The 24540-nt window shown below is 38.0% G+C and overlaps 1 protein-coding gene across 7 annotated transcripts in view; it reads left to right on the top strand.

The window, feature by feature from the left end:
• Positions 1-24540, top strand: part of amotl1 (angiomotin like 1) — a 159551-nt gene that overhangs the window by 55314 nt on the left and 79697 nt on the right. For all 7 annotated transcript variants that reach the window (XM_063053836.1, XM_063053834.1, XM_063053839.1 and 4 more), the window contains one exon: positions 23834-23980. In XM_063053836.1, the coding sequence (XP_062909906.1) occupies positions 23834-23980 (147 nt within the window). The remainder of the gene's footprint in view (positions 1-23833; positions 23981-24540) is intronic.

Raw genomic sequence — 24540 nt, 5'->3', positions numbered from 1 at the left:
TTACAAAGTAGTTGAAATTCTCATACTTTCATCGGAACACGGGCTTGTCATGCTGTAGTTCAAATCTACATATCTGTAGGAAATCTGTTTTTCTCAGATTCTGGTCTTCTGCTTTTAACCTCAGCAACTAGATCCCAAACACTAGATCCCCTCCCAAAATCGGTTATAAAGCCCTTCCTCATACCCCCAAGATCCTTCTTAAATTCAGTCTCCAACATTCTTTAATCATCCAAATTTGAACATATACCAATTTTTGTCTGAATATACTTCTGTGAAGTGCCTTGAGGTATTTTTCTACATGTAGAAAAAGTATCAATGTAAGTCATAAACAGGGATTCTGTAGATGCTGGAAGTCCAGAGCAACTCACACAAAATGCTGGATGAACTCTGCAGGTGAGGCAACATCTATGGCAGTGAATGAACTTTTGATGTTTCAGGCTGAGACCCTTCATCAGGACTGGAAAGGAAGGGGGAAGAAGCCAGAATAAGAAGGTGGGTTGAGGGGAAGGAGTACAACTGGCAGTTGATGGGAGAAGTTTGGAGAAATGTTGATTGTTTATTCATTTCTATAGATGCTGCCTGACCAGCTGAGTTACTCCAGCATTCTGAGTGTTGCATCAAATGTAAACTGTTGTAATTTTTAGAAAATGTTTTTTGCTTGCTGCTCCATTGTGTTGACTCTGCCATTGTTAAAAATAACCCCCACCCCCAAGCTGCTGTGTGTCTTTGAGAAGTGGCCATATCACTCAATTTCCCATCTGCAGATTAGTAAACTTCCTTGATGTGGAGTTTAGTTTCATGCTTTTAGTTTGCATATCATCTGTTGATGAGAGCCACACACATTTTCCCCATGTTTTTACCAGATACTTAATGACTTTGTGGCCATTTCTCTTGTTCCCACTTAATACTTGTACAAAATAATTATGCTTGAAATAGTAAGTGGGTTATCAATTCAGATCCATTTAAGTAGAATTTGCTATACAGCAGTACTTTTAAAATTCTGATTCACTTTCACTACTAACTTTTACCCCTCCATTGTATTGCACTCATTTTCAATTGAGATGATACTCAAGTTGGTCATTTATAGGAGTTTCTATTCCTAAAAGTGTCATGTGTTACATCATAAATAGTACTGCTTCCATCTTTTTGTTCTTGTGTAGTTCAATGCAATTCACACGAGTTGTATTAGCCCACCACATCCCTTTACAGATGCAAATCATTGATGTACGACATGAAAATGGTCCTTTTAATGAAATAGTGATTTCACTGTACAGAGGTTATTTCCTGGGGTGTGGGGGTAAATTCCTGTTTGTTCATGTGAAATCATAACTTTGTCCACAAGCTACCAATGTAGACCATTACTAGCCGTTTGTAATCCTTTGCTAAACAGTAGTAACAAACTTGTAGAATTATATTCTGATTAGTTCCTATCAGTTGTTATCAGCATTTCTTAGAACACAATCTTTAAAAAGTCGAGATTGATTCAGGTCAGCTACTTGCCACAGGAGGTCACCCATTATGTGCATTCCAACTTCATTCTATCCCAATGATGTGCTGGTGCCAGACTTTAGCACTAATCCTACAGTATTAAATGGCATCACTGCACTTCTATAGTAACGGTGAAAACACTGTCATCTGTTTTTGGTTCTGATGTTATCTCCAAACTTGAATGGTTCACCATGTTAAGATTAAGCTTATTTTGTAAGTAAAATTTAAGGAAAAGAATGTTTTGCTCAGTGAACATGCTTGATTTTTAACAGCACTTCATAATTGTTTTTATTACTTCATTTCTGTTAGTAACTTTCTCATTCCCTAGAAAATGAACTCCTCATTTTTATTAGGTTCCATGGTAACCTTTAATCTTTAGTCCTCTAAACAAATTGTCAAGACTACTTCTTGATTTATCTTTTGATGAAACAGTTATCTGGAGAAAGTTCAAATGGATTTGATGCATTCCTGTGAGAACCAGTTTTCTAGATGTTGACTGTACATAAAGGATAATTAGTTTTACAAGAAATTATATCAAATTCTAATGGGTGAGGTGAATATGGAGTCAAAGAAGCCTCCCCTATAAACTACATATAATATCAAACTTTGCAAACTTAATATATCAAACCTGAGCCTGAGTATAGCATAGTTTCAGATATAACTGTATCCCTGTTGCAGAGTGTTTTTATTCCAGGGTTATGAGCAGTAGCATTTCCAACAGAATATAACAGACCTTTGTTTGTGGAAGTACTGAGGAGAGAGCAAGAGATTCTGGTAGAGGAACAGTGATCCAGCACTTGAGATTGGTTTTACAATTTGCAGCTGAGGGTTACATCAGTAGAGATTGAGTATGGATAAAACTTTGTGGATGTTGGAGAGATATGGTCAAACTGTCTGTGTTCAGCCTGTGCTGTATGAAAGTGAGAAGTTTCAAAATTGGTTATATGTTTTCTTTACATATGTAATTCAGGTATAAGGTTGTACCACAATGCCTAAATTGCACTGAGGTTTCTCAGCTGTTCTAGTAAGCTTTGAGAAGAAATCAGAACACAGTAATTCATAAGACTACTTAATACTTTTGCATTTCATTTGATTAGTCCCAAATATTACATGTTTTTATCTCCCTGCCAAAAATCTATTTAGGTTGTCGTAAGTATGATGGATTTTGTATCATGACTTCCAGAATCACCTTTGTTCAATACATTTACCGCCACACGTTAAATCTAAATTGAATCGAGTTCTGTTTAAATGTGACAGATAACCTATTCATCTGTATATAGTATATAGAGATATAGTTATTATGCATCTATTATGAAATGAGTGTATACAGATTAATTGATATTAAAGCATTACTACAATAGCTCCAGCTCCATCTGTCATCTGCAGAATCTCTTTTGTCCATCTATCATCTACCTATCTGTGTCATTGTAAATCACTGAATGAATATATACCCATGGGAACTGTTGAAGCCCTCCATTGGTCAGGATCAACCATTGTTGTTTACGCAAGCTAGGGCAGTATGATATAGAGAGAAAACCTGCCCATGCAACAGACTCCCCCTCTCCAAGCAGCTGAGGAATCCAAAGGAAGGGCAGACACCGATATGGAGTTGCAGGACTTGCCTGTCGGCATTGAACTCAACATAGAACTGCCTTAGGGACTCCAGGTCTGGATTTTCCCTCTGGGTTTGCTGCTGAAACCTTCCCCTTGAGTGGGTATAGTGGCAAGGCAGTGGAGGTTTGAGATCAGAGTTTCCTTCTGGATGAGCTCCCAACTGCCTGGAGCGACTGGCTTTAATGCACCAGTAACCCGCCTTTGCCTCTTCTCCTGTCAGTTGAAACAGTTCTGCTGGGCTTAGTAGCTAAGCCACACATGAAGGACAGGAGCTGGACTTAGTTATCAGAGGCTATTTGAGATACATACTACTGGGAGCATTTAATAGGTAGTGGAATTATCCTCACTCTCACCCTCTGGCTATGACAACCTTAGGAAATCATTGGAAACTAATAAAAATATACGTGGGATGGTTTAACCACTGAGTCCTAACTAATAAGTTACTTCGGGTGTTTTGGGGTGTAGTATTAGTCCATTAATGATCATGACAGTGAATCAATCAATATCAAAGGAGCTATAGTTCCTTTACAAAGACTGTGCAGGTTGCTTGAAGTATGGCCGTATTCTGTTCCATGCTGGTTGAAGAGCTAACTTTTCTACTTCTGTATTCTTATTACCGTTTAAAAAAAACTCATTGTAATTACTATCAACTATTGCATGGTATAGACCCAATATACAATACTCAGTCATCAGATTTCATAGCCATAGTATTATGTTAATCCAGTTCTCAGTAGGTGTGAAAATGTGGCACAAATTGCTGTTGCATTTCTGACAGAGGCATGATGATAACTGTAAATGCATTTTCTAAAGTTGCGGTCAGTGGATAGTTAACAGTTGTAAAGAATCTTTCTATTGTTTGTATCTGTAGCAAATGCTGATGAAAGGAGTACCTTGGTGATGGTTAGAAATGTATACTTATTATCTTCTTTTACACAGTATTATACTCCCTCCCTAATTTACATGTACTCACCATATCCCCCAATGAAAGACAGGTCATGCGGGAAGTCTGCGAAGGTGTTATGGTGATGTGATCAGTTGTTTATTATATTTAATACTTTTATTTTGATGGAAGTTTTGAGATGAGTGATTGTGTGCATTTACAGGTAAGGTAGAGAACGTTGAAGTTACATGACTCCCTTTTGTAACCTGGATTAACCCTGTGCCTTACAATTCTTGATATACTTTTTGAAATGTAGGCCAGATGAATAAAAGGAAACTTGTATTGGGTGATGCACACAAAATGCTGAAGGAACTCAGCAGGTGAGGCAGCATTTATAGAGAGGAATAACGAGCCAACGTTTCGTGCTGAGACCCTTCAACAGAGCTTGTGTGGAATTAAACACCAGCTTGAATCAGTTACACCAGAGGATTCAATGAATATAAGGCATTCTATTTTGCCACTTTGGGATATGCCTAACACCATTACATTATAATTTACTAATAAGTTTGTTTATTTTTCCTAAATGTAATCCTCCTCAAGATGATTTAGTTATTTAGAGGAACTTTCCTCTGAATTATTTGAATTAGTAGATTCCTCTTTTCTCCAACAATGACATCAGTCATTAAAGTGAGCGCAATAATTCATTGCAGATAAATAAATGGGACTTGTATCCAAATACCGAGTGTCTCACCGTTTTGCCAAGTTGGCCCTGGCTGCGATCAGGAATGTATCATGGATGAATTGTTAATGTGTGCTTCATCCAGGAGCACTAATATACTGCATTATTTTATTTGTCCCTAACATTATTGCAAAATGAGCATTTGTTGATAGGTTGGCATTGAAATTGACATCATTCAAGGTGTAGTTTCATATCTAGGAAATGTTACAGCTAAGTAACCAAGGGTGTACCCCTGATGTTATTTGAAATGTAAAGAAATGCAGAATGACTTTCCTTTAAAATTCACACACAAATTTAGACATGGATAAAGTTGAAAATAGGCATTTTCCAGGTTTAGGCTGCAGCGCTACCTGCTGCTTGTTGGAATAATTAAATATCGTGCAATCACAGCAGTGTCATTGAAGTCAATAGTGGAAACTACTAGTTAGCGACAAGTGGGGCTAATGTTTTGTTAAATTCATTTACTTAAGCTAAGAGTACATTGATGAGCGGAGAACTAAGCTCCCATGAACAGCTGCGTTCGGGTCCGTATGGTGGAGGTGGGCAGGTCAAAGCTCAAAGTGCATTTATTATCAAATATGTATAAATGATACAACTTTGTGATTCACCACAAAGCAAGAAACCCTAAGGAACCCAATCTTTTTTAAAAAGGGACCAACACCTAAGGCTGAGAGAAATGAAGAAAAGCACAAATCATGTAAGCAGTGAAAGCAAACAACAGCATTCAGAACCAGGTTGAATCCATAGACCCAAAGCAGCTGGCGTACGCCCTCAGCCTCAGTCTCAGTTCATCACACAGTAGGGCAAATCTCCGTGAAGCTCGCAGACACGAAGTGTTTTACAGTCTCCCAACCTCAGCACCGAGGAGAGAGGAGTGGACATCGTGGAATGTGAGCAGAATCGGCCCGATCCTCGCCTCTGGTCTTGTCACCCTGCCTTATTGGTGTATCTGGGGCAGTGCATGAATCATCTAAGTACCGGATCATTCCCCCACACTAGGACTCGGGCTGTGCCACAGTGATACGCTCTGGGCCTGTACCCCGCTGCCCAGCCCAAGGCCATTCTTGACCTTTCCAAATAGGCTTGGCACTTAGGTTGATCCAGCCTCGTTCCGGTTCAGGTGGATGAGCTATAAAACTCCTCAGCACCGACTCCTTTCTGATTCACTTGGTCCATCTCTGACTCTGTCTACGTCTGAACCATACCTTGACCTTGCTCTGGACACTTCTCCTCAAACATGCCATTCTCTGACTTTGCATCGCACCCTCACGGCTCAACGCTCAAGTCGGCCTCACCATCGCTTACCTCTTCATTGTTTGCGGTGGTAGTTTACCACAGAAACATTGTTATTAATAAAGTATTTAGTTGTCCAGGGATATGGTCAGCTGTCTCAGGACAGAAGAAAATTATTCTACAGGGATTAAGTTTCTTTATATTTAAATATAGGAACAAAATAATTATCTTTACTGCTGCTAATGAATACTTTTAAATGTTGCTAAGAAATGGTTTGTAATGTTCATCCTAAAAAGGAATATTGCCATTAATGCAACCACCTGAGTTTTGTTTTCTCCATTGAAGTTAATCAGATGTGGTGCATTAAGGTTGGTCCTCTGATTATTTGTTACCCTGAAAAAGTTGAAATTTTGCTCAGTGTTTTAAATTTTACATTGATGCACAAAACCAAGATGTGGTGTACCATTAACAATGCTTTCTTAAACTATAATGATAGTAAGCACTTAAGATGTTACAGTATTCCCAAAGATAGAAATGAGGACGGTGAACATCTCCTGGACATGAATTTAAAATACATTTTAAAGCTTTTTTTCCTTGAATGTTTTGTGCTATGGGCTTTGGAACTGGATTGATACATTTCAAAATGGCACTTCAGTTCCAGCAATATCATGTCCGTGGTTGCATTTATGCAGAATGTTCTTATATGCGCAGAAAAGAAACTCAAAGACTTAAGTGAATTGTAAAATACTGTTATGTTAATAACGACGACCAGTGATTAGACTCTTACAAACATCCTCCTGCATTTGATATTAGAACACCCTCAGAATCTGAAAATTTCCAGAAAGGTCAGTCTCATATTTCGAAGAGTGCAGATCAGCTCAACTTTAGTCAATCTGTTCATTTCAGGAATTGACCCTGTGAGCCATCCCTAAACAGCCTGCAAAAGAATATATCCTTCTATAACTTCCTCTTAATGCTATTGTCAACAAATATGGAATATTACACTTGTGCCCTTTCAACTGCTTAGGTCAAGACCCAAGCATTTATTCAAAGTTCAAAATAAATTTATTGTCAAACTACATATATGTCACCATATATAACTCAGAGATTAATTTTGGTTGCAGGTATAGTCAATAAATCCATAATAGAATAATAACCATAATAGAATCAATGAAAGACCACACCAGCTTGGGCATTGAACCAGTGTGTGGAAGACAACAAACTGTGCAAGGACAAAAAGAAAAAAATAATAAATAAATAAACAATAACTATCGAGAATATGACTAAAAGATTCCTTGAAAGTGAGTCCATAGGTTGTGGGAGCATCTCAGTGATGGGGCAAGTGAAGTTATCCCCTTTGGTTCAAGAGTCTGATGGTTGAGGGGTAATAACTGTTCCAGAACCTGGTGGTGCAAGTCGTAAGGCCCCTGTACCTTCTCTCTGATGGCAGCAGCATGAAGAGAGCATGTCTTGGGTGGTGGGGGTCCCTGATGATGTATGCTTTCCCACAACAACACCATGTAGATGTGTTCAATGGTGGGAGGGCTTTCCCCATGATGGACTGGGCCATATCCACTACTTTTTCTCGGCTTTTCCGTTCAAGGGAACTGGTGATTCCATACCAGGCTGTGATGCGGCCAGACAATATTCAAAGTTTAAAGTAAAATTTATTATCAAAGTACATACATGTCACCACATCCAACCCTGAGATTCTTTATCTGCAGGCATACTTAGCAAATCTATAGAACAGTAACTGTGAACATCAGGAACTGCTAACTGCAAAAAAACTGTGCAAGTGCAGATATAAATAAACAGCAATAAATAACCAGCATGAAATATCAATATAAGAGTCCTTAAATGAGAGTAGCCGTCCCTTATTGTTCAAGAGCCTGATGGTTGAGGGGTAGTAACTGCTCCTGAAGCTGGTGGTGCAAGTGCTGAGGTACCTGTACCTTCACCTGATGGCGGCGGTGAGAAAGGAGCGTCGCCTGAGTGGTGAGGATCTTTGATGGATGCTGCTTTTCTATGGCAACGTTTCAAGTAGATGTGCTCAATGGTTGGGAGGGTTTTACCAGTGATGTACTGGGCGGAATCCAATACCTTTTATAGGATTTTCCACTCAAAGGTATAGATGTTCCCATACCAGGCCATAATGCAGCCAGTCGGCATTCTTTCCACCACACATCGGTAGAAGTTTGCCAAAGTTTTTGATCACATGCCTAACCCCTGCAGACTCCTGAGGAAGTAGAGGTGCTGTCGTTCTTTATTCGCAATTATAATTATATGGTGGGTCTTCTGAGATAGTGACACCCAGGAATTTAAAGTTACTGACCCTCTCCACCTCTGATCCTCCGATGATTACTGGCTCATGGACCTCTGGTTTCCCTGTCCTGAAGTCTACAGTCAGTTTTTTGGCCTTATTGACAGTGAGTGAGAGGTTGTTGTTATGACACCACTCAGCCAAGTTTTCAGTCTCTCTCCTGTATGTTGAATCATCATACCCTTTGATACACCCCACAACAGTGGTGCCGTCAGGCAACTTGTCTATGGTGTTGGAGCTGTACTTGGCCACAAAGTCATAGGTGGAGAGCTGGGGGCTAAGTACACATCCCTGCGTTGCTCTTGTGCATGTGGAGATTGTGAACGAGTTGATATTGTCAATCCGAACTGAGTGGGGTCCACAAGTGAGGAAATCCAGGATCCAATTGCACAAAGGAGTATTGAGGCCCAGGTCTTAGAGTTTACTGATTAATTTAGAAGGGATGATGGTGTTAAATATTGAGCTGTAATCGATAAAGGTGTATGCATCTTTGCTGACCAGATGTTCCCGGGTTGTGTGAAGAGCCAATGAGATAAAATCTGCTGTGGACCTGTTGCTTTGGTAGACAAAGTAGAGCAGATCGAAGTCACCATTCAGACAGGAGCTTGATATGCTTCAACGCCAGCCTCTCAAAACTCTTCATCACTATAGATGTAAGTGCCACTGGCCAATAATCATTTAGACAGGTTACCACGCTCTTCTTGGGCACCGGTATGATTGAAGCCTGCTTGAATCAGGTGGGTACCACACACTGCTGGAGCGAGAGGTTGAAGGTATCCATGAATACACCAGCCAGTTGGTCGGCATAAGTTTTTAGTACTCGGCCAGGATCTCCATCTGGATCAGGTGCTTTCCTTCGATTCACTCCTTTGAAGGCAGCCTGCACGTCATCCTCAGAAACAGAGACTGAAGGATCATCTGGAGACATGGGGGTGTGCAATATACTCTCCGCTACACATGTATAGACGTTTGTCAAAGTTTTAAATGTCATGCTGAATCTTCACAAACTCCGAAGGAAGTAAAGGTGCTGCTGTGCTCTCTTTGTAATTGTAACTACGTGCTGGGCCCAGGAGAAGCCCTCAGAAATAATAGCGCCAAGGAATTTAAAGTTGCTGACCCTCACCAGCACTGATCCTCCGATGAGGACTGGCTCATGGACCTCTCATCTCCTCCTCCTGTCCCATGGGGCGGGGGGGGGTAGGGGGAGAGGGTGCGGCCTATTCTCCTTGTCGAAAGCTGCTCCCATCACGATTGGTTAGTTTAGAAACTGCAGCAGCTGCTCTTCTCACTGGGTGGCTACCTAGTGTCTGTCTCAAATATCCTGGATATAAAGAGTAGCACATGTGGGAGGTTATTTCCCTCTCCCATTGTTTAAGGCATGCTGTGTAGAAACCCTTGAAGGTCTGCTTCGCATGCACTTTTAATTAAGTATCTGTTGAATATTTAGTTTTGTAGTTCGTGTAACTTGGGGGAGCGTGAATATATGGTCCAATTTTTACTGTTTGCAAATAAATAATTAATGTACTTACTTGCAGTCACTCTTTTCTGCTTCACTCACCAAACCCGTGAACCTGCTTCAATGTTACACCTCCAGAATAATCAGCTCCTTGGTCTTGCTGACATTGAATAAGAGGTTGGCTTTATGGCACCACTTGGCCAGATTTTCATGCTCCCTCCTCTATGCTGATTTATCACCACCCACGATAGTGGTGTCATCAGCAAACGTGAATATGGCATTGGAACCGTGCTTATAGTGACATAGTCATAAGTGTAAAGTGAGTAAGGCAAGAGGTTTAAGCGCCCAGCCTAGTAGTCCACTTGTGCTAATGGAGATTGTGGTGAAGGTGTTGCCAATCCAAACTGACGGGGGTCTGCAAGTAAGGATCCAATTGCACAAAGAGGTATTGAGGCCAAGGTTCAAAGTAAATTGATTATCAAAGTCAGTATAAGTAAGTATATACTGTCTTGAAATTAATTTTCTTGCAGGCTTTTACTGGAAAAAGAAGAGATGCAATAGAATTTTAAGAAAAACTATACATAGACAAACAACCAATGTACTAAAGAAGCTAAACTGTGCAATTAAGAATAATACTGAGAACGGGGTGTAAAGCAGTCCTTGAAAATGAGTCTGTAGGCTGTAGAGTCAGTTCAGACTAGTGGTGAATGAAGTTATCCACTCTGGTTCCAGACCCTGCTGGTTGTAGGGTATTAACTATTCCTGTTGATCTGGAGAAGTTTGACAAAGTTTTTAGTGACACACAAAATCTATGCAAGCTTTTAAGAAAGTAGAGACGCTGCTGTCCCTCCTTTGTGATAACACTTATGTGCTGGTCCCTGGACAGATCTTCTGATATGTTAATGCCCAGGAATTTAAAGCCACCGACCCTCTCCATCTATACCCCTTATTCCTGTGGTATCCCACTTTGTTACAGCTTGCCAACTGTACATGAGCCTTGTGTCCAGTCTTTGCTTTTCTTTGATCACCTGTTAATTCTTTCTACATGCTAATAACTCATATTTCATCAGCTCTTCTGTTGGTACCTTGAAGTTGTCACCTCATTAGATGGCTTCTCAAAATTCAAATACAGCATTTATCTTTCCCCTTTATCCACCCAGCTAGTTAGATTCTTCAAGAACTGTAATCAGTTTGTAAGACACTTCCAATTCTTAAAAGCACGTTGAATCTACTTTATTTTACTTTGATTTTCTTTAACTACTTGTTTAGTAATGAGATACTGTACACACATACCTTAGAATTTTATAAAGGTCAGATTGTTTGCTAGATTGTTCACATTTAAAAACTTGGACTTTTTGCAACAAAGTGTAGCTTTACAGTAAATCATGCAGTGAGGTTTGTTTATAAGTAACTTAAATTCATTGCATACAAGGGATCCCTTGATTCCTTAAAGAGGCCTGTTAATCACAGACTGGAGGAGAGCTAAATCATTGACAATGTCAGGATTTGTATGTTTAAAGAATGCTTGTGTCAAGTCCCAAAGTTGCTGTTAACCTCATGGGATTAAGATGGTGAGCACTGATAAGTTTCACTGTTACTGCAGCCTAAAAGTCCAGGCCTCAATGTTTTCCTCAGTTTTTAAGCTAACTGGTCTGTAATATTCAGGGGCCTCATCAAGGTTTCTTGAAGATTTGTTACACATTCAGTTTTTCCTGTGTCCAAACACAGAATCATGAATGACCTTGTGCCTTTTTCTTAAACACTTTAATGTAATTACTGTCAATAATTTATTAATCTAAAATTATTTCCATTTACAGAATGGACTTGCTGCCATTTTCATGAGCTGAAATCATGGCTGCAAGCTGGAACGAAGGCTGTAATATAGAGGTCAATCTTCAGTTTAAATTCTGAGTGTACTTAACTGGACAGAAACTTGGTACTTCACCCACAGGCTGAAGTGTTGCTTTCCTCTCCAGTTAAGAGTCGCCCTGTGACACCTGCATCATTTCACTAGACTCTGTTTCCTCAAAATCCCATTTCATGGACTGGGAATCTGTCAGTTGAACTTTGAAATTAATAGTTAGATGTCTGATAGGGGAAAAGGTGCCTTAATGTTTTTAATTAATCTACTTGAGTATTATTTCTGAGTGTGTTTGGGTTACTGCAAATGTGTTTGTAACTATTTTAATGGTAGTTTCTTGCACTAGTGTTTCATTCACAAATGTTCAACCTCAGTATCAGCTTTAACAACAGGTATTCATGTGGGTGGGATTTTTTTCTTGACCAAAAATATCAGGTTAGATTTTAAAATTTGGTTTCTACATTTAAATAAGGTAATTAGATTTTATAAAATGTAGATCGAATGTTTTTATTTAATAATTGCATTTAATCTTCAAAATGGAAAAAGTGAAGCATTTAATGGAGGATTTCTAGCTGCGGGACTTTGTGTTCAAGTGTACCTTTGGGGTAGATCTCCAGAATTACAAATGCCTGTAAAGTTAAAAGCATGACAGTTTTCTATTTTTAAACATTTGAAAGCTTTACATTTCATTGTGAAACAGGGTTTCCAGATTATTTTATGTCACTCTTGAAATTCAGCGAGACAGACCTTTGTGGCCTAACTTGTTTCTGAGATGAGAGTAGTATTCCCCTACGCCTTGTCCCTCTTGGAGTGTTGCAAGAGAGTTTAGGTCAAATTGTCCAGAGAGCAATCATTGTTTGTCACCTTTGAGATGACTATATGTAACAAAGCATTGGATTGGGAATGCTGTAAAGTTAGTTATTTTACTTATTAATCCAGACTATTTACCTGGCCTCTTCCCAAATTATCTCCCAACCCTATTCTTTCTTGTGAAAATGTGCAATTGAAATTTAATCTGAAGGGTTCACCCATGCAGCAAGCACCAATGACACAGCAACACACACAAAATGCTGGAGGAACTTAGCAGGCCAGGCAGCATCTATGGAAAAGAGTGCAGTCAATGTTTTGGACCGAGACCCTTTGGCAGGACAGATTCTAGCATCTGAAGATTTTCTCTTGTTTGTGATTGGAACCATAGATGCTGCCTGGCCCACTGAGTTCCTCCAGCATTTTGTGTGTGTTGCTTTGGATTTCCAACATCTGCAGATTTTCTGTACCATTGACACAGGAGACTCTGCAGAAGCCGTAGATGTTGAGTTCCTCCAGCATTTTGTGTGTGTTGCTTAACAGTCATCAGTTGCCTGTTGCAACATCAGTTTAATTTATCAGAATTTCTAGCCAGTGGTCCACCATACAAAAATGGCCTGTTTTGTACTTGCGCTGTAACCAATCTTCATTCTGTCTTTTTCTGCTTTGCTTTTCTAATCTTCCCTAAAATGCTACCTGTGATAGCATGTTCAGCTTCTTTCTAGTCTTTAACTGCGTAAGATTTTCTTTTACTTCCTTATTGGGTTTATCAGTATTGACTGACATTTATGATTTTTAATGTTGGATTTTCCATAAATAAAAAGATTTGCCCAAAATTTCTTATCTGAATTGGATCATATCTTAGTATTCACTTCTTAATAGAAAATTGGTCTCCTGCTGCCTTAGACAGTCCTTTTTGGATGACGATTACTTGCTGTACCATTGTTTTGTGGGCTCTGAAATAGCTGAGGAAACCGCAGTAAAATCCAGAGATTCTAACTTAAAGGGGACAGAAATTAGTCAATAGGGTGACCTAGTGTTTTTTTTTGAGGTGGTTTGCTTCTTCTGATACTTAAAGAAGGCCCAATAGCCTTGAGGTTCTTGATAGCAAATGCTCTTTCCACACTTTTGGTGGTCATGAGCTAGAGTTCCTAGGAGTCATTTGGGATGTGACACTGCTTCAAAGAAGTTTTGAGTGCATCCTTGAATCAATCCTATCTATCTCTCTATCTCTCTATCTATCTCTCTATCTATCTATATCTCTCTCTCTCTCTCTCTCCTCCTCTCTCTCTCCTCCTCTCTCTCTCTCCTCTCTCTCTCTCTCTCTCTCTCCTCCTCTCTCTCTCCTCCTCTCTCTCTCCTCCTCTCTCTCTCTCCTCCTCCTCTCTCTCTCTCTCTCCTCCTCCTCTCTCTCCTCCTCCACTCTCTCCTCCTCTCTCTCTCCTCCTCCACTCTCTCCTCCTCTCTCTCTCCTCCTCCTCTCTCTCTCTCTCTCTCTCTCCTCCTCCTCTCTCTCTCTCTCTCTCTCTCCTCCTCCTCTCTCTCCTCCTCTCTCTCCTCCTCTCTCTCCTCCTCTCTCTCCTCCTCTCTCTCCTCCTCTCTCTCCTCCTCTCTCTCCTCCTCTCTCTCCTCCTCTCTCTCCTCCTCTCTCTCCTCCTCTCTCTCCTCCTCTCTCTCCTCCTCTCTCTCCTCCTCTCTCTCCTCTCTCTCCTCCTCTCTCTCCTCCTCTCTCTTCTCCTCTCTTCTCTCTCTCCCCCCCCCATGATGGGGCTCAGAATAGACTGTTTTAAGGGACAGTTGTCAGGCATATAAATGACTTGGACAGCTTAGCATAGCAGACTGAACATAAATAGGGCCTGAATGCCAGGGATGTCCTCTGTAAGAGGACACAGGTATTGTTTTGCTTTGCCTTTCAGTGAATTTGGAGGATTTTGATGACATGGGAACTGATTATTGACTTCGTGAGGAGGAAACCAGAGCCAGTTCTCATCACAGATCAGAGGTGGAGAGAGTCAGCAACTTTAAATTCCTTGGTGTTATCATTTCAGAAGACCTGTCCTGAGCCTAGCATATAAGTGCAACTACGAAGAAGAACTATGACAGCAGTGTCTCTACTTCCTAAGATGTTGGACAAGATACGGCATTATATCTAAAACTTTAACAAACTTCTGTAACTGTGTGGTGGCAAGTATAATGACTGGCTGGAAATACCACTGCTTTTGAATGGAAAATCCTGTTAGAAAGTAGTGGATACAGCTCAGTCCATTACGGGTAAAGCCCTCCCCACCATTGAGAGTGTCTGCATGGAGCATTGTTGCAGGAAAGCAGCATATATCATAAGAGACTCTCTCACCAGCGGGTCATGCTCTCTTCTCACTGCTGCCATCAGTAAGAAGGTACAGTAGCCTCAGGACTCTCACCACCAGGTTCAGGAACAGTTATTACTCAACCGTCAGGCTCCTGAACCAAATGGGGTAACTTCACTCACCCTGTCACTAAATGTTCCCACAACCTACGGACTCGCTTTCAAAGACTCTGCATTTCATGTTCTTGATATTTATTATCATTATTTATTTTTTCCTTGTTTATTTGCACATTTTGTTGTCTTTTGCACACGGATGGACCCCCCTGCTGGTGTGGTCTTTCATTGATTTTATTATGATTATTGGGTTTAATGAGTGTGTCTGCAAGAAAATGAAACTCAGGACTGTATATGGCGATATGTATGTACTTTGATAATAAATGTACTTTGAACACAATATTGGTGGTTTTCCTCCAGAGCCTTGAGCTAGCTGCTGTAGATAGTTCAGGTCTCAGAAGGATTTCGGAGGGTAGGGATCACTGCTGCAGAGGAGAATGAGTTTTCATCAGACCTGAGGCCCTGATCTTCAGGTGCATTTTTCCTTCCTCAACCAAGTGCTGTACTTTGGCATGAGGGAGCAGTGATTAATTGAACCATTGTCCAAAAAAAGACTCAAGTTATGGGAAGTAATGTAATTATTTTTTGATTATTGGGGTGGACCTTTATTGGTGGAGGGTAGTGGAGGCAGATAGTCTTTTGGGTGTTGAGTGTAAGGTCATCCTCTTGTGCTTTAGTGATTGAGCTGATAATGTCTTGAAACACAGCTTCTGAAGTTCACAAATGTAATCATTATTCACATATTGCAGCTTGACATTTGAGGTTTAGGTGAATCCAAATACAGCACATCTGCTCTTCCCCCTTCATTCACCCGGCTAATTAGATTCTCCAAGTGTAATCAGTTTGTAAGACATTTCCAATTCTTAACCATATTGACTCTACTTGAATTTACTTTGATTTTCTCTAACTACTTGTTTAGAAATGAGATTCATGCTTTAGAATTTTCTAAGTGTCAGAATGTTTGCCCAATTGTCCACATTTTAAAAACTAAGGCTTTCTGCAGCAAAGTGTAGCTTTACAGTAAATCATGCAGTGAGGTTTGTTTATAAATAACTTAAATTCATTGCATACAAGGGATCCCTTGATTCCTTAAAGAGGCCTGTTAATCACAGACTGGAGGAGAGCTAAATCATTGACAATGTCAGGATTTGTATGTTTAAAGAATGTTTGTGTCAAGTCCCATCGTTGCAGTTAACCTCATGGGATTAAGATGGTGAGCACTGATAGTTTCACTGTTACTGCAGCCTAAGAGTCCAGGCTTCAATATTTTCCTTATTTTTTTGAAGCTAACTGGTCTGTAATATTCAGAGGCATCATCAATGTTTCTTGAATATTTGTTAGTTCTGTAATATAGTCGCTGGAGGATATCTGACCTTTGAGTAATGTTAGTTATTCCATCTGCCATTTCTTTCCCATTCTACTAATCTGTCTGTCCTTATGCAGCCTCTCTACTTTCTCAAAGCTACCAGCCCCTCCACCTATCTTTATATTGTCTGCAAACTTTGCAACAAAGCCATCAATTCCATCATCCAAATCATTGACATACAACATAAAAAGCAGTCCCACACAGACTCCTGTGGAACACTGCTAGTAATCAGCAGCCAGTCAGAAAAGGCTCCCTTTATTCCCAGTCTTTGCCTCCTGCCAATCAACCACTGCTTTATCCATGCTAGAATCTTTCTTGTAATACCACGGGCTTGTAGCTTGTTAAGCAGCCTTACGTGTGGCACCTAGTCAAATACTTTCTGAAAATCCAAGTACACAACATTGACCAATTCTCCTTTGTCTATTCTGCTTGTTACTTCTTCAAAGAGCTTCAATAAATTTGTCAGGCAAAATTTTCTGTTGAGGAAACCATGCTGACTAGAGACGCGTTTATCATGTTCCTTCAAGTACCCTGTGACCTCATCCTTAATATCGATTCCAACATCTTCCCAACCACTGCGGTCAAACTAACTGGCCTATAGTTTCCTTTCTTCTGCCTCTCTCCCTTCTTGAAGGGTGGAGTGATATTTCCCAATTTCCAGTCTTCCAGAGCCATTCCAGAATGCCTCCATAATCTCTTCAGACATTCTTTCAGAACTCTGAGGTGCACACCATCTGCTCCAGGTGACTAATCTAACTTCAGACCTTTCAATTTCCCAAGAACCTTTTCTAATCATGGTAACTTCACACACTTCATGCCCCCTGACACCTGCAGCTTCTACTATTCTGTTAGTGTCTTCCATAGTGAAGACTGGTGCAAGAAACTTATTCAGTTCATCCACTATTTTGTTGTCCCCCATTACTACCACTCCAGCATCATTTTCCAGTGGTCTGATGTCCACTCTTGCCTCTCTTTTACACTTTATGTATCTGAAGAAACTTTTAGTATCCTCTTTAATATTATTGGCTAGCTTACTTTTGTATTCCATCGCTACCTTAATGACTTTTTTAGTTGCCTTCTGTTAGTTTTTAAAAGCTTCCCAATACTTTAACTTCCCTCTAATCATTGCTCTATTATATGCCTTCTCTTTGGCTTTTATGTAGGCTTTGACTTCTCTTGTTAGCTATGGTTGTGTCATCTTTCCTTTAGAATACTTCTTCCTCTTTGGGATGTATATATCCTGTGCCTTCCGAATTGCTTCCAGAAATTCCAGCTAATGCTCCTCTGCCGTCATCTCTGTTCTGTCCTCCTTCATCCTCTGGGATTTCTTCAGCACAAACATTTGAAGTCTGTGACTGATCATTATAACAGCTTCTATGTAAGCTTTAGCTTGTATTTTTCAGTTCAGATGTCTTTGAATTACTGCAGCCTTGCAGGGAGGAGAATAACTAACTCTGGATGGTTCTGTACTCTTCTATTTTCTATGGACTTTTCTTACCATCTATGATAGTGGCTAGTGGCTACATTGAAGCAGCAACCAGGAGTTGTCAATATAATCGCCCAAATTCATAACCCCAGCTCCAGCCAGAAACCAGCTCATAGAGTCTATACTGACCATGATGCTCAGTCATCTCCTGTTATTTTCACCTAAAAAGTGGGAATTTTAAAACAATCCGACTTATAAAATAATATTTTAGACCCTTGGAGCTTGTTAAGCTATTATTATATTTCACTGCACTATCAAACTTTGTTGCATCTTTTTACAAAGCATAATGTTTTATCATCAGAAGCATTTCCCAAACAGTTCAAATCCCAGGCATTTCACAGATTATGCTGGATAAATCTCTAACCGAGCGCTCCGCAAGGGAAAGCAGAAAATCTTTGTTAAGAACTTGTGGTTCTCCACATTTAGAAGAAGCTGTGTACTCCTGAGGTTGTATCATATTCTTTCTGTCATTAAGACAACTACTAATAGTGTCTCCTAGTTCTCCTCACTAATTTCTGGCCAGTGCTGGAAGACCTCTGAAATGAGTACTGTTCATATATTGCTGATTCCTAATGTCCCTGGCCTTAGTTCCAGCAATGCTGGATCTTGGCTCCAACTGTAAGTGCGCTAATCTTCTGATGCCTGATGTTCCTAACCCTGGCATTAGCCACACACCCAGATTACATTCTAGATTCTACCTCTGATAAATCTACCCATGTTTCGGATCCCAAGTGTTCCTAACTCGGCAAGGTGAAACAACATCAAATGCAATCTGCCTCATGGCAAATAGGATGCGCAAGCAAGGACTTTGAAGAAAAGTGGTATGTTACTATTGCTCTCTGTAATAGGTGGCCAATCTCGTAAGTGTATGGATCCATGGACAGCAAGTCAATGAATAATAAAGACTTTGTATGTAACAATTCAAATTAGGTAGGATTGCCATTAAAGTAACCCACAGACCTGCTTTCGCTTATTGAAGGCCTGGGGTGGCAACCAATTTGTGGTAACTGGCAACCAATTCCAGGGGAAAAAAATCAATGGAATAAGTTTACCCCATTAAGATCTACAAAGCGCTTAGACCCAGTCTTAGATAGATCAACCAAGGCTGTTATAAAATCGAAGGTAGTAAATTTAACTTTATCATTGATGAAGGATTTAAATCTGATTGATATATGGAGAAGAATCAATCCTAAAGAAAGAGACTATTCGTTCTACTCCCATAGACATAAAACTTTCTCGAGGATAGATTTGTTTCTATTATCAATGCATATTCAACACAGAGTGAAAAATATGGAATATAAAGCAAGAATATTATCAGATCATTCCCCTTTATTAATGACAATAATAATGGCTGATAAGGAAGAAGTGGCTTATAGATGGAGATTTAATTCAACATTATTAAAACGTCAAGATTTTTGTGATTTTATGAAAAAGCAGATTCAATTTTTTTTGGATACAAATTTTCATTCAGTGGATGATAAATTTATATTATGGGATGCGATGAAAGCATATCTTAGGGGCCAGATAATAAGTTATACGTCTAAAATTAAGAAAGAATATATGGCAGAACTAGATCAATTGGAAAAAGAGATTACAAAAATAGAAAAAGAATCTCAAAGATATATGTCAGAAGAAAAACGAAAACAACTTGTCAATAAGAAGTTACAATATAATACGCTTCAGACATATAGAACGGAAAAAGCAATTATAAGAACTAAACAAAGGTATTATGAGTTAGGTGAGACAGCACATAAAATTCTTGCCTGGCAGTTGAAAACTGAACAAGCTTCCAAAACAATAAATGCAACTAGAACAAGGGCAAATAAAATATCTTATAAACCTCTTGAAATAAATGAAACTTTTAAAAATTTCTATTCTGAATTATATCAATCAGAATCCCAAAATGATGTTAATGAGATGGAAAGGTTTTTATCACAAGTTTCTCTTCCAAAATTGAATTTGGAAGAACAGAAGGGAGTAGATATGCCTTTTACATTAAAAGAAGTTGAAGAAGCTTTAGGATCACTCCAAAGTAATAAATCTCCAGGAGAAGATGGTTTCCCACCTGAATTTTATAAAAAAATTTAAAGATTTATTATTTCCTCTTTTTATGGAACTAATATGTCAAGCAGAAAAAATACATAAACTTCCAGAATCTTTTTCAACAGCGATTGTAATAGTATTGCCAAAAAAAGCCAGAGATCCTATGAAACCAGCATCATATAGGCCTATTTCTTTATTGAATACAGATTATAAAATAATAGCAAAAATTTTATCGAATAGATTATCTAAATATTTACCAAAATTAATACATATGGATCAAACAGGATTTATTAAAAATAGACAATTGACAGATAATGTAACTCGGCTACTCAGTATAATTCATTTGGCACAAAAAAGGGATGAGAAGAGTATAGTAGTAGCTTTGGATGCAGAAAAAGCATTTGATAGATTAGAATGGGATTTTTTATTTAAAGTACTAGAAAAATATGGGTTAGGAACATCTTTTATAAATTGGATTAAAACTTTAAATTCTAACCCTAAAGCTAAAGTAGTGACAAACTCTCAAATTTCAACACCATTCCAGTTAAAAAGGTCAACTAGACAAGGTTGTCCACTATCACCTGCTTTATTTGTATTGGCGATAGAGCCATTAGCAGAACTAATTAGAATTGATCCAGATATTATGGGTTTTAGAGTTAATCAGGAGGAATATAAAATTAATCTTTTTGCCGATGATGTTTTGATCTATTTAACAAATCCACAGCATTCGTTACATAAATTATCTTCTAGATTGGATGAATATGGGAAGGTATCAGGTTACAAAATAAATTGGGATAAAAGTGAAATTTTACCTCTTACTAAAGGAGACTATAGTCAATGTCGATTAGTAACCCAATTTAGATGGCCGGTAAATGGTATAAAGTATTTAGGTATAAGACTTGATAATGATCTAAAGAATTTTTATAAATTTAATTATTTACCACTATTGAAAAAAATTCAAGAAGATCTTGACAAATGGATGATATTACCAATAACATTAGTAGGTAGAGTCAATGTTGTAAAAATGAATATATTTCCTAGATTACAGTATTTGTTTCAAACATTACCAATACAATTGCCACAGAAATTTTTTCAAGAGTTAAATAAATGTGTGAGAAAATTTCTTTGGAAAGGTAAAATGTCAAGAATATCATTGGAAAAATTGACATGTAAATTTGGGTTAGGAGGGTTACAACTTCCAAACTTTAAAAACTATTATAAAGCAAATCAACTTAGATTTATTGCATCTTTCTTCGATGATCGAAAACCAGCATGGATTAAAATAGAACTAGACAAGATAGGAGAAAATAGACCTGAAGATTTTATATATAAATGGGAATCTAAATCGATACGGGAAAAGAAAGAATCTCCTATATTAACACATTTGATTATCTATGGAATAAGATAAATGTTGATAATGAAACACAGAAACCTCTATTAGCAAGGAGACCTTTGTTCCAAAACAGACTTATTCCTTTTACAATGGACAATCAACTTTTATATAATTGGTACCAAAAAGGGATTAAATTTATAGGAGATTGTTTTGAACGAGGTATATTGATGTCATTTGAACAATTAAAGGATAAATATAAAATATCTAATAATACTTTCTTTTGTTACTTTCAATTAAGGGCTTACTTAAAAGGTAAGCTGGGTCAAACAATGTTTTTGCCAAAACCTAATGAAATTGAAATTTTAATTCAAAAAGGGAAAATTAAAAAATTTATTTCTTGTATGTATAATTTGATTCAAGAACAGACAATTAAACAAGGAACCCATAAGTCAAAGCAAAAATGGGAAACAGATCTGAATATTATTATTGATGAAACAAATTGGTCAAGACTTTGTCTTGACAGTATGACAAATACAATAAATGTTCGACTTAGATTAGTACAATATAATTTTTTACACCAATTATATATTACACCGCAAAAAATAAATAGATTAAATTCAAATCTATCTGATAAATGTTTTCGGTGTAATCAAGAAATTGGTACTTTTTTACATTCTACTTGGTCTTGTTTTAAAATTCAACCCTTTTGGATAAATTTAAGAATCTTATTGGAACAAATTACTGCAACTCAACTTCCACATAACCCTGTATTATTTTTATTAGGTGATATTGCAGGGATAAAACCGAAACTTAAATTGAATAAATATCAGAAAGAATTTATAAAAATTGCATTGGCAGTAGCTAAGAAATATAGCAGTTACTTGGAAATCTGATTCGTATTTAAGTATGGATCGTTGGAATAATGAAATGGCTAGTTCTATTCCACTTGAAAAAATTACTTATAATTTAAGAGATAAATATGTAACATTTTTGAATATTTGGCACCCTTATTTACAAAAGATAGGATGGCATATTTAAGTGCTCTGATAAAGACTTTGGTCACTTGGGGAAAGTAACGAATAATTATACCAAATTTATTTTGAATCCCATGGAGCGTGTGGAAACCTTCCAATACCCAGGCGGTTCTTTTCTTTTTTTTCTTTTTTTTCTTTTTCTTTCTTTTTAGGTAGGACTATATATGGGGGGGGAGGGTTAAGGGGAGGGGGGAGGGTAGATTCTATTTTTTCATGTATTTTTTGAAAATTCAATAAAAATTATATTACAAAGATCTGCAAAGCAAGAACATAAAAAATAGGAGCTGGAGTTGGCCATCTGGCCAGTCAAATCTGCTCTGCAACGAAGTTCAATAGTGCAGTGAAATATAATAATAGCTTAACAAGCTCCAAGGGTCTAAAAATTATTTTATAAGTCGGATTGTTTTAAAATTCCCACTTTTTAGGTGAAAATAACAGGAGATGAGTGAGCATCATGGTCAGTATAGACTCTATGAGCTAGTTTCTGGTTGAATCATGGTTGATCTGGCCGTGAACTCAGCTAGCTCCCTTTTTCCCATAAATCCTTAATTTCTCTGCTATGCAAAAATTTGTTTAACTGTGTTTTAAATATATTTAATGAGGTAGCCTTTAGTGCTTCCCTGGAAAAAGAATTCCACTGATTCACTGCTTGAAAAGATTATGTTGGTTCTGCTTCATAATTTTGCTTCAAATATGGTTATTTCTGTTTTCTGAAATTTGCTTTGATCTATTTTAACACTAGTCTTGGGAACTATTTTGCTCTTAATACTTCAATTTCTAAATGAAACTCTCCTCCTTTGCTTGAAAATCAAACATTTAGGGCTAAGCTCAACGACCCAGTCTTTAGTACCACAGTAGAACAGCCAGCCATGGCATTAGCATTATATCATAGTAGAAAACAGATACTTTGTCCTTTGTGTTCACATTCATTTCTCTACATTTTAAATAGAATTGAACTGGGAAACACTGATGGTTATGAAGTGGACAAACTGCCGTACTTCTCAACATTTGAGTACACTCAGCAACTTAGTTCATTGTACTTTATTTCCTGGCATTGTGTAGGGAAGAATATTGTTGGCTTTCATAGCTACCATCGAGAAGGAGGTACAGAAGCCTAAAGTCCCACAGCACCAGATTCAAGAACAGCTACTTTCCTTAAACCATTTGGTTTTTGAAGCATCCAACAAAAGCCAAATCACTAGATTTTAGCAACAATGTGACCAATTTGATCACATTGCATGAAAATGGACTTTTGTTGCAATTGTATTCTAGTCTGTAAAAATTGTGTATAATTTGTTAAATATGTTTTTCTTGTGAATGCTAAGTTCCCATGATGCTGTTGTAAGGTTTTCATTTCACCTGTGCGTATATGTCCTTGTGTGTACAACAATAAGCTCAACTTTAATCTTTTAAAACTTTAAAAGATAGAAAAAAGGAGAGGGAATTCTGCACATTGCACAGGAATTTGGGCTAATGTCTCTTAATGGTGGTATCTAGCAGTGCAGCAAGTAAGAAGGAAAATAGAAATCAAGGAACATTGATAGTTTGCACTAGATTGGTTTTAAAATACACTAAGAACTTAAGCAAGTAAAAATAAACTAAAATTACTGTCAAATTTTATTTTTTGTTATCTTTCCAATGTAGCAAAATTCATCAAATGATAGTACTTACAATGAAGAGCCCAAGGATGCCTGGTCTTTGTTGCAAACTAGGTGGATTGCTGCTGTTAATTGACATTTTCTTTTAATTTACAGATTCCTTTGATGCTTATTACCCTGGTACACCATTTTGTCTATTAGAACAAAATGGGTATCTATATGAACAGGGTTCTTATGAAGAGATTGAACTACGTCATGCACATTTTCCATTAAATAGAGAAGAAACTGATGCAAGTGAAGAAGGTACCCTTCTATCTGACTTTTCACTGATCGCAAGAGTTAAATGAAAATTGAGTTCTGGTCTGTATTGGGGGGTGTGGTCTGGGAAAATTACTTCTATTAATGAGAGATTCAAGATGTGTGCTTGAAATTGAAGTTCGGTTTATATCACTAACTTGCAAATGCTCTGTTTATTTCTTTTAAACTTTTAAATTTAGACAAACTGACAGCATAAATGAATGTTACTTTGAACTCACTGTTCTCTTGTGAACATAGATTTAAATCCCCAGTGCCTTACAGAACAGCACAGCAATACATTTCAAAGAAATCAGTGCATTACAGGTCTCCTTTGAGTACCTAAAGAAAGATCTTGCATTGTTCTCCTCTTTCTTGACACTTCCCAGACACTGAAATATTTTTGAAGTCCACTTAGCCTTTGTGTTACATTGCAAACACATAGAACAGTGGTGCTTAACAAAGTTAGAAAAATGTAAATAATCAGGTAATACGTTTTAAAGCAATATGAATGTAGGGAAACATGGTAGCGTGAAATTTTGAATTTTCAAATAGTGGCATGGACGGAA

This window comes from Mobula hypostoma, chromosome 7 (genome assembly GCF_963921235.1).
Source record: "Mobula hypostoma chromosome 7, sMobHyp1.1, whole genome shotgun sequence".
Taxonomy (NCBI): Eukaryota; Metazoa; Chordata; class Chondrichthyes; order Myliobatiformes; family Myliobatidae; genus Mobula; species Mobula hypostoma.
Note: the sequence above shows the minus strand (reverse complement) of the source record. Positions and strands in the feature narration are given on the sequence as shown.